General features: G+C 20.7%; 2 protein-coding genes across 8 annotated transcripts in view; both read left to right on the top strand.

The window, feature by feature from the left end:
• The first annotated feature begins 236 nt into the window (after window positions 1-236).
• LOC102680221 (ATP-dependent RNA helicase p62-like) lies at window positions 237-7,313 on the top strand. Of its 6 annotated transcripts, none has more exons than XM_006622936.2 (8): window positions 237-254; window positions 367-498; window positions 788-829; window positions 1,149-2,141; window positions 2,381-2,559; window positions 2,629-2,688; window positions 6,220-6,456; window positions 6,555-7,313. In XM_006622936.2, coding segments are annotated over exons 2-8 (1,590 nt in total). In that variant the 5' UTR covers window positions 237-254; window positions 367-496; the 3' UTR covers window positions 6,632-7,313. The 6 variants fall into 6 exon arrangements, 5 of the variants coding, with proteins under 5 accessions (XP_006622999.1, XP_006623001.1, XP_006623002.1 ...); XR_004151502.1 differs by lacking the exon at window positions 6,555-7,313 and adding an exon at window positions 4,970-5,361 and having other exon boundaries at window positions 247-265; window positions 6,220-6,395; XM_031513911.1 differs by having other exon boundaries at window positions 248-265.
• Window positions 7,314-8,643: 1,330 nt separating this feature from the next.
• LOC102680096 (mitochondrial thiamine pyrophosphate carrier-like) overlaps window positions 8,644-10,463 on the top strand; it is a 4,272-nt gene continuing 2,452 nt past the window's right edge. Inside the window, exons 1-3 of one of the 2 annotated variants that reach the window (XM_031513908.1) lie at window positions 8,644-8,699; window positions 9,914-10,043; window positions 10,127-10,279. In XM_031513908.1, coding sequence (XP_031369768.1) covers window positions 9,924-10,043; window positions 10,127-10,279 — 273 coding nt within the window. In that variant the 5' untranslated portion in view covers window positions 8,644-8,699; window positions 9,914-9,923. Of the gene's footprint in view, window positions 8,700-9,864; window positions 10,044-10,126; window positions 10,280-10,463 lie in introns of those variants that run through there. The other variant, XM_031513909.1, reaches the window with a different exon arrangement.

The raw sequence follows: 10,463 nt of genomic DNA, 5'->3' as shown, positions 1-10,463 counted from the left end.
AGAGAGAGAGAGAGAGAGAGAGAGAGAATTAAAATAAAAATTCATATGAAGAAAATTAAAACATATAATACATTATTTTGAGTAACGTTGTTCTTTGATTTTTATATTAATCAAAATCAACTCTATATTGCATGCGCAGTGAACGAAAAGACATATTTAGAAAATCTTTGCGCATTCCCACCTCTGAACACGTTTATCCAACTATGTCATATCCGGCTAGGTACTAAATTGTTCTTTCTGTTCCTGGATGTGGCGTAAGTAGGATGTCTGTTTCGTACTTTTAATTCACATTTTTAAAACCTGTAAATGTTGCGTCATATTTAATTTTATCTTTTTTCTTTGTAATAATTTTTTATTTTTTTTAAGGATAAAAAAAAAATAAAAATTATTATTTTAGGAATAATTGATCATCGTATTAATAAACTACAATTATCATCTTTAACAAAATAATTTAATTAGGAATTAGGAACTGAAAGTTCTTTTAAATACATCAAATATGTGAGTAATATTTTTATTTTACGCATTTATAGTAATAAATTTTAGTTGTTCAATTCAATGTTATAAAGTTGCGATTAATTTTTTTTATCTTCAAATTAATTCATAATTATTACGATATCTGCAATGCGTTATTAATTCGCATGAATATATATATTCATGAAAATTGATTGCATATATATTATATAATAATTATTTTTTTATTCATTAATTAATTATATATATTTTAAAATGATTGTTATACTTTCATTAATCATAACTTAGTTTATGAATAGTTATGAATTTATTAAAGGTTTCGACATGTAATGAAAGCTATAGGATCCCTCAGAATTAGGTTTGTATTTAAGTAGATTTTATAAAAATTTATAAAATAAAATTTATTAAGATTAGATTAATTTTAAAATTTGAAATAAAAATAAATAATAAAAAATAATGAAGTTAATCAATTTTCTTTATTTTTATTTACCTCTCATTTTGGCATGCCTCCATTTTATGTATATGAATGGAGCATGAATGCTTGTGGGAGGAATAATAATTTGAGAACATGCCTTTGGAATCCACATATTTTTTTATCTGGAGCTAATTCTCTATGTTCTCTACATTTATATATTAAAATAATAAAATAATTTTTAATGTATGTCAATTTTTTATAGGACATACGGAGCTAGTTATCACAGTGGAAATTATAGAAATACTAAGGAAAGAGGATCTCTATATAGAAATAATATTAATAATAGGAATGGACGATTTGAAAATCGAGGAAAAAACAATATGCATAATACCAATGGAATTTTGAAAAAGCCAAATTGGAATTTTGAAAATTTAAAACCTTTCAAAAAAGATTTTTATATACCACATCCTAATGTTCAAGCACGTCACCCGCAAGAAATAGATATGTTTAGACAAGAAAATCAAATTACTCTTAAAGGAGAAAAAATTCCTAATCCTATTCAGCATTTTGAAGAAGGAAATTTTCCTGATCATGTAATGCAATGTATAAGAAAACAAGGATTCAGTGAACCAACTGCTATTCAAGCTCAAGGATGGCCAATTGCTATGTCTGGACATAATATGGTTGGAATAGCACAAACTGGATCTGGAAAAACATTAGGATATATTCTACCTGCAATAGTACATATTAGCAGTCAACAACCATTAAATCATGGAGATGGACCAATTGCTTTAATTTTAGCACCAACTAGAGAATTGGCACAGCAAATTCAAAAGGTTACTTGTAGTTTTGGCTATGTAAGAAGCACTTGTATTTTTGGTGGTGCACCAAAAGGAAGCCAAGCTCGTGATTTAGAACAAGGAGTTGAGATTTGCATTGCTACACCTGGACGATTAATTGATTTTTTGGAACGTGGCACAACTAATTTACGTAGATGTACATATTTGGTATTGGATGAAGCAGATAGAATGTTAGATATGGGTTTTGAACCACAGATTAGAAAAATTATTGAACAAATCAGACCAGATAGACAAGTATTAATGTGGTCTGCAACTTGGCCAAAAGAAGTTCGAAACCTTGCAGAAGAATATCTTGTAGATTATACACAATTGAATATTGGATCATTAACATTATCAGCTAACCATAATATTCTTCAAATTGTTGATGTTTGCGAGGAAGATGAAAAACAAACAAAGTACTATCTTGATTTTCCTTACATTTTGAAATTTCTAATTTAATAGTACTATAATTAAATATAATAAACTAAATTATTTTTATTTTATCATTTATGATGAAAATAATTTATGATATTTATGATTTCATTAAATATTTTTTCCTCTAAGAAGAACTGATATTTCAGATAAATATTTATATATAAATATTTTATTTTTAAAATTTTACATAGAAATATAATATTTCACTTTTTTTTTTTAGATTGCAAAACCTTCTTCAAGAAATCAATAGTGTTAGTCCAGATGGTGGAAAGACAATAATTTTTGTAGAAACAAAAAAAAAAGTGGAGAGTATCACTAAAACTATCCGTCGTTATGGCTGGCCAGCTGTATGTATACATGGTGACAAATCACAATTAGAAAGAGATTTCGTTCTTTCAGGTATGTTAGTATATAATGTATAATATTTCTTATTATATTTACTATATTAAATATATTATTAAATTTTAGAATTTAGGAGGAATAAAGATTCTATTCTTGTAGCAACAGATGTTGCTGCTCGTGGATTGGGTAAGTAATAAATTATTTGTTCAATATCTTTCATTTTTTTCAAAAATATTAGATTTTGAAGAATTTTTTGACTTTCGATAAGTTTCATATGCGAAAATTTATACTTAATCAAAAAGGGTAGAGTAAAGTGGCGATGTAGCACAGACTGGTTATATGAAGGTGATGCCTCACTGTTTTTAAAATAAAAATAATTAATATTAAATAATTTATTACATTAATTAAAAATAAACAGTTACATTAATTAAAGGTTTTGATATAAAAATAAAAGATTAATAGATAATTTTTATTAATATAAATTTTAATAGAATTCCATGAAAAATTGTAAAAAATGTAAAAATTAATACAATAATATTAACGCCAATAATTACCAATATAAAATATTGATAATTATCTAAAAAAGAAGTTTTTTTTATCGATTTTGATAATTTTTGAATATACATAGAAATTATTTAAACATCTTGAACAACTTTTTCCTTTGCATATAATTACTGTTCAATTTTAGTTTTCGTAATATTTATAAAAAAAAATTGTTACTATTACATAAAACTTTTTTAATATATATGCATATATGTTTTCTATTCGTGGATACATGTATGCAATTATTATTTAAATATATGTTTATTATATATATAAATATATTACAATAGGCGAATTAAATATATAATTTGACTAATGAAAAATCTGCTTTTTTATGGATCATGATAGGTAAAATATATTAAATCCAATCCTTTAAGTTTGGATAAAAATGAAATATAAAACAATTTTTGGATTATTAAAATTATAATGATTGACATTATAAATATCAAAATTATACTTCTATCATGTAATTTCGCTAATAGGTTTTATTCTATATTTCATGAATCTGAAAGAGATTTAATAATATATCTTGAATTACTAAATTGGATAGGAATTAAATTTTTCTCCCGATTATCGGATAACAATGATTATAATTTTGATAAATTATTTTTGTTTATATTGAATATTTATACTATATTGAATCAATTCATATTGAATTATAGTAATTATATTATGTTAAAACTCAATATAGATTAGAATTAAATTATTTCAAGTTCATAATTTATAAAAAAAAATAATTTTTAACCGATTTACTTGTTATATATAATAATATATATAAATAAATATATATTATATATATATATTATATATATAAATATATATATAATAATAATAGTCGTCTACCGTCATGTATTTATTAATAATATAATATTATTTACACATGCTGTATATGATGCATACACGAGAATGTATATAAGAGAAGTCCTACATATAGCGATCTTTTTTTTTTACAAATATTTAAATTAAATTAAATTAAGCTAAGAAGCGGTTATATGATTATAAAAAAAGTTTATAGAAAAAAATTATTCAAAATGTTGATTTTTACAATATATTTAAAAATTATCAAAATTGATAAGGAAGTGTCTTTTCTAGATAATTATTAAAATAAATAGTATATATTCTCAAACTTTACATAAGCTTTATTGCACTAAATAGATGGCATTAGGTAGCTTAGAACTTACTGTTTATTTTATTTGTATTTATATATACAGAATGTTGATGTATTTGAAAGATCTATTGTAGAAATCAAAACAAATACAAAACTTGCTATATATAAAAATATCGATCGAGCTTATTTATTAAATTATAAATAATTTAATTTTGAATTAAACAAAGAAATGCAAATAAGATAATAAGTTTTTTTTTCATACCATATTTTTATTTTGATTCATTTAACACAAACTTCAATTGTTTATAATTTAATAAATAAGCTATGATTTTATTTTTCATATTAATTTTTATATTTGTTTTGATAAAATCGATCCAAAGATATCTTATAAATATATCTATGCTCTGTATATGATATGATATGAAAATATAAATATATCACTATTTTTTGTATGAAAAATATTAAATTTGTGGGTAATTTTTTTTTATAGAATAAAGAAAATATTGCGCTTTCTTTTTTTATTCTTTATTTTACTTTTCATTTTTGTTTAATCTTTTATTTGTTTATCTATTATATAATTATGCTAAATACTTAAATTTATACATTTTACACATTTTAATTTTCCTATCAAATTATGAATTTATTAATGCAATCTATTTTGTTAAAAAAGAAAGGAACAGAAGGAGATAAAGAATCGAACGATGCGCTTGTGTTAAAGAATTGAGAGGAAAGATTGGAATAAAGGGAAAGTACATTAGTAATAAATGTGGGCATCTTTTAATTTATGTTAATCAGTCTGGTTGTCCTTTGTTTCAGAGGCACATGGTGCACAAATTGTGTTGAGTGTGCGATGAAAAACGATCGTTCAATAAAGAAAACATGGCTCACTCATTGTACATGCGCAATTCTGTTTTGCACATAATATTGTACTTAATGTGCCTCTGTGTTCAGCCTGTGTACCACGCAAGTAGTAGAGTGGTGCGCGGGTGATACTGTTGGTTGGTTGTGAGATAAGACCATGGTTTACATTTTGGTACAACCATCACACTTCATAGCCAATGCTCAGCCCGAGACAACAATCTATTGATTTTGCTACTATCGCTACTCTGTGATGATGCTTAGGACACGACGTGATATGAAATTGCATTTAAGAATAGCATACATCGTGGGCGCTCTGTATGCTGTCATAATATTCAACGATAAACATGGTTTGTATTTAATTAACTATGCAGCTAACTTACATTCATATACATTTAAATATAAAATTGATACAATTTATAATGTACTTCTAATATCTTAATCATTATAAATATATAATAAATTTTATTATTAAATAATAAAATAAATTTTTAATTTTTATTATTTAATAAAAATTATTATATGGAATTAATTCATATTGACAAAATTAATTTTTTCTTATATTTAAAATGATTTTTTTTTATGAGAAAATTTTAGCGAGAAAAAATTTATGTAATGATATATTTAAGTATTTTATTATAATAGTTATTTTTTATTCAACTATTCTTTTTTTTATTTTTATTTATATTTATTTTTATACATAGGATATGCAAACAATAATATAAATATTCTTTTTTAAGTTATATATAAAACGTTTCAAAAAATTTCAAAAGTTATTTATTAGTTATTTTTTTCTCGAAATGATATTTAATATTAAAATGTATATATTTAATGTAATATGTGGTTTAGTGTATGATTATAGGCTTAGCTGCATATTCTCATGAACAGATACAGAAATAAAAATTAGTTCTTCGCTATAATTTTATTTTTGATATTTAACTTTTACTATAATAAATAAATTTAAAAATGAACAAAATTGACAGAAATAATCATGACATGTATCTTTAACATAAAAGATGGTGAAATAAAAGTTATAAAATTCATTTACTTGGCATTAAGTACAACTGGTAAAAAATTATATATATATATATATAGTATTTTTATTAAATATAACATCTTATATATTATTATTAATATATTATAATATATTATAATTAATATACTCGATATTTTTACGAGTATATATTTTAATAAAATTGTTTCTTTAGATGTTGACGATGTAAAGTACGTGATCAACTTTGATTATCCAAATTCATCTGAAGACTACATTCATAGAATTGGTAGAACGGGCCGTTCAAATAATTCAGGAACGAGTTATGCATTCTTTACACCACAAAATGGTCGACAGGCTAAAAGTTTGGTTAATGTACTTAGAGAAGCAAAACAAATTGTCAATCCAAAACTAATGGAACTTGCAGACAGAAATGGAAATGATATTTCACGAAGTTAGTTCCTATAATTTATGAAACTAAATAATCATAAAATAATTTTTAATAATACAAATAATATTTTATAAAAATAAATATTTTTTGTAACTTTTTAGATCGTTGGGGTTATGGAACTTATCGTAAAAGAGAAAATGTTTTTCCTAAAACACATAAACGATTTGAAGTGGTCTAGATTAACTTTACAAACTTTCTAAATGTGTAACTTATTGGAGATGGAACTTGTTACAATCTCTTTCTCTGTGATTAGAAAAAATTGTCCATCAAGGCTCTATTGCTTTATATTAGTTCCGTGCTCGTTAATTTTTTTATTTTTATTTATAATTTTACTGTTCATAGTAAGTAATTATTCTTAGTATGAAATTAGTATAAAATGAGCTATATGCAAAGAGAGACTCTTCGTTAAATTTCCATTATATAACAATATTTTGCATTAAATTTTATTTTTCCATTTATTAAAACACAAAAAAAGTGAAAAATATGTGATATGAAATATGCGTGAAAATGTAAGTATAAAGAAATACATGAATACTTACATGTTGAATTGAAATGATTGATAAATTTTCTAAAATTAATTCGATCTAAAAAGATTTTTTGTTTTAAAAAAATTGATTGCTAAAGTTAGATTTAATTATGTACTCAATTTTTTTAGTAGGGAAAAAAACTTAATTTATAATTATTTAGATGTGTAGGAATTGAAGTTCAGTAAGATAAATACACAATGAATGTAATCAGTATTCATTCCACTTCTTCAATGTGACCAATTTTATATTTGGTTATACAGTAAAACCATTTATTTTTAATGTGTCCATTAATAAAATTATAATAAAAAACTTAGAATATCAATATTAAAAAACTATTTTGTTTAATTGCATATTTCATTCGTACTGTGTTATAATAGTTTTAATCCATCAAAAATTTTTATTAAGTAAACTCAGTTTTGTAATAAAATTAACGTATGTGTGAAAATATAATTAAAAATTTTCCATTGATGAAATAAATTATTAAAAAATACAGTTTGAATAACTGCATCATTTTTTTTTATTTCATATATTCAAGTTATTAAAAAAAAAAATTGAAATTAATGTATATTTGCAATTAAAATAAACTTCATGTAAAGAATTTAAATATTTGTAATAATAATTATTTAATTAATTGTCCCATATATTTATTTTTATTTGTAATTTGATATATTTTATAATACAATATGAATTATATTATCATTTTACTTATAATTGAAATACATACATAAATTTTATAAATTTTCATAATTTAAAGATAAAAATTATTTTAATATAATATCTTATATATTCATTATTGATCAAACAATATATTGAAAATATTTTATAATATTTTAAGAAAGGCATTTATATGTAGACATTTTTTGTGTAAAAATTGGAAGTTATGAAAATATTGCATAAGTATTCAGTAAAAATAAAATAACAAAAAGTATTGTGCAAATTTAAAATTATTTATTTTGATTTTTTGATTCATTTAATTGAATTTTTTTTTATTGAAAAATTGAATTATAATATATTTCAATCATATCATGATATATTTATTATCAGTTTAAAAATAATAAATATTTTTATAAATATTATAAAAAATACGTATAAATATTAAATTTATACGTATAAAATAATGAAAAAAAATTTTTAATAAAAATTAAAAAAAAAATGAATGAACTTTAAAAGATAATAAATTAGAAAAATTTAAGAACAATTTTGAAAATGATTGTTAGATACGAAATAATATTTTTAAATTTACATAAATTATATGTTAAATTAAAAAATTATGTAAATATAAATTATTATATTAATCTAAAATATATTAAAATAAATAAATAAAATCATAATAAAATCATAATAAATCATAAATATTATATAAAATATTATATATAAAATGTTATATCTGCAAAAAACTATTCAAATATTTCATTCAAAAAAAGTATAAAATTTGTATTTAAAAGTTATTTAAAATATAATTTAGTAACATTAATAAAAAATTATTGTGTGTATGTGCGTGTGTATGGTATGTGATGTGTGTGTGTATATATATATATATATATATATTAATTTATGTTTTAAATTTGATAATTCATTGATTTCTAAAAATATAATATAAGAAATTGATTATGATTATGATAAATAATTTAAAAAATTATTAGTTATATAAAAAGTTATATCAAAACTTGTGAATACGTCGAGATTAAACTAATCATCATTTATATATTATCTACAAATGTAAGGTTATATACTTATTAATTGATATAATGATTATTTTGAACAAATATTTTATTCATTAAAATCTATCTATTATCTATTATCTAATAAAAATAATTTATGCATAATAAAAGATCTAATACACTTTTGAACAAATATAATAGATATTTTTTAAATATTAAATTCTTTTAATATTTTTTTGTTTGTAAAAAATTTTGTGATTAATTTTAAACCTCACAAGTTTTTGATTTAATTTTATAAATGTATAATAATATATTATTATATTATATATATATATATGTATATTATAATATATTTCCTTATGTAAAGTTCAAAAATAATATCTAGTCTTAAATTTCAGAAACTCTAAATATGAAAACACATATGCATATGCACTGAAACTTATGATGTAATGTATTATTTATTACTATTCGAATATATTGTCTTTATCCACAATCTGTTTATTGTTATATTTGTCTATCTATTTATTATTATAAATAAATACATATAATAATCATTTTGGCAAGATAAAAATTTTATGTAATTATAATATGTAAAATTATTTTAAGGAGTTATGAAAGTTCTATTACATATGTATAAATATGCGAAACAATTGAAATAAATTATATCTTTCAAAATAGAGATTAATTTGCATGGAATAAAATACAATTTAAAATTAATTTTATATATTGTTATGTATTAATACATTTAAAAAATATAATTGCATCTAATTTTTAAATAAAATTCTTTTAATTGTTCTATTTTTACTATAATATTTACAAAAAATTTATGAATAATATATTTATAAAATGAGTTTAAAGATTATTATAATTTAAAATTTGTTAAATTATATTAGATATATTTATTTAAATATATAGATATATTTATTTAAAATATTTATGTTATAGTAATCCTTCATTTATTTTTTTAAAAGTTCAATTAGTCTAAATCGCGAACGTTTTCGCAAATAGTATCATACATCTCAAATATCTATATAAATACTGAATAATTATATGTATTTATTTAATCATGTTATAAGTAAATATATATGTTACATTTATAAGTAAACAAAATTCTCTAAAGAAAATTAGTATTTTTATTCTATTTGTTGAATATCAAAAAAAAAAAGAAATTGGATAATTATTTTAAATGCTTTAAAATGAAATTAGGTCAATTTTATTTTCAATTTTTTAATTGTTATTATTCTTACTATATTAAATATGAATTTTTTGTAGTAAAAAAAAAATGGATACTTCATCAAAAAACAATAATCACAATTTAAATCATGCTATAGCAGGAGCTGTTAGTGGTTTTGTAACAAGATTTGCTTGTCAACCTTTAGATGTTGTAAAAATTAGATTTCAGGTAAAAGAATTTATATCATGTGGAATGCAATGACAATACTTATAATGCTATGTATAGATTTAAAAAGAATTCCATTATTATAGTTACAAGTTGAACCTATTGCTAACTATCATGTTAGTAAATATCATTCTTTTTTACAAGCATTTTATTTAATACTTAAGGAAGAAGGTATTACAGCATTTTGGAAAGGACATATTCCTGCTCAATTATTATCAATTGTATATGGAACAACTCAGGTGAATATATATTTTATGAAATTTTTGATTTTTTATAATGTAATTTTTTATTTTTATTATATTTTATTTTTATATTTTTAATTGGAAAAAGCATAAAAATAATTTCTAATATTTGTAATATTCATCTAAATTTAAATATTACATTTGATATTGTCTAAATTTTATAATTTATTTCAGAAGTTTT

This window comes from Apis dorsata, unplaced genomic scaffold, assembly GCF_000469605.1.
Source record: "Apis dorsata unplaced genomic scaffold, Apis dorsata 1.3 scaffold_797, whole genome shotgun sequence".
Taxonomy (NCBI): Eukaryota; Metazoa; Arthropoda; class Insecta; order Hymenoptera; family Apidae; genus Apis; species Apis dorsata.
The sequence above is the reverse complement of the archived record's forward strand: the minus strand, read 5'-3'. Positions and strand labels throughout refer to the sequence as shown.

Bases quoted from the DNA above. Each gene is read 5' to 3' on its own strand.
- LOC102680221 (XM_006622936.2), top strand. The intron at 830-1,148 runs GTTTGTATTTAA...AATTTTTTATAG, and splicing joins ATAGGATCCCTCAGAATTAG to GACATACGGAGCTAGTTATC. The intron at 2,560-2,628 runs GTATGTTAGTAT...ATTAAATTTTAG, and splicing joins AAGAGATTTCGTTCTTTCAG to AATTTAGGAGGAATAAAGAT.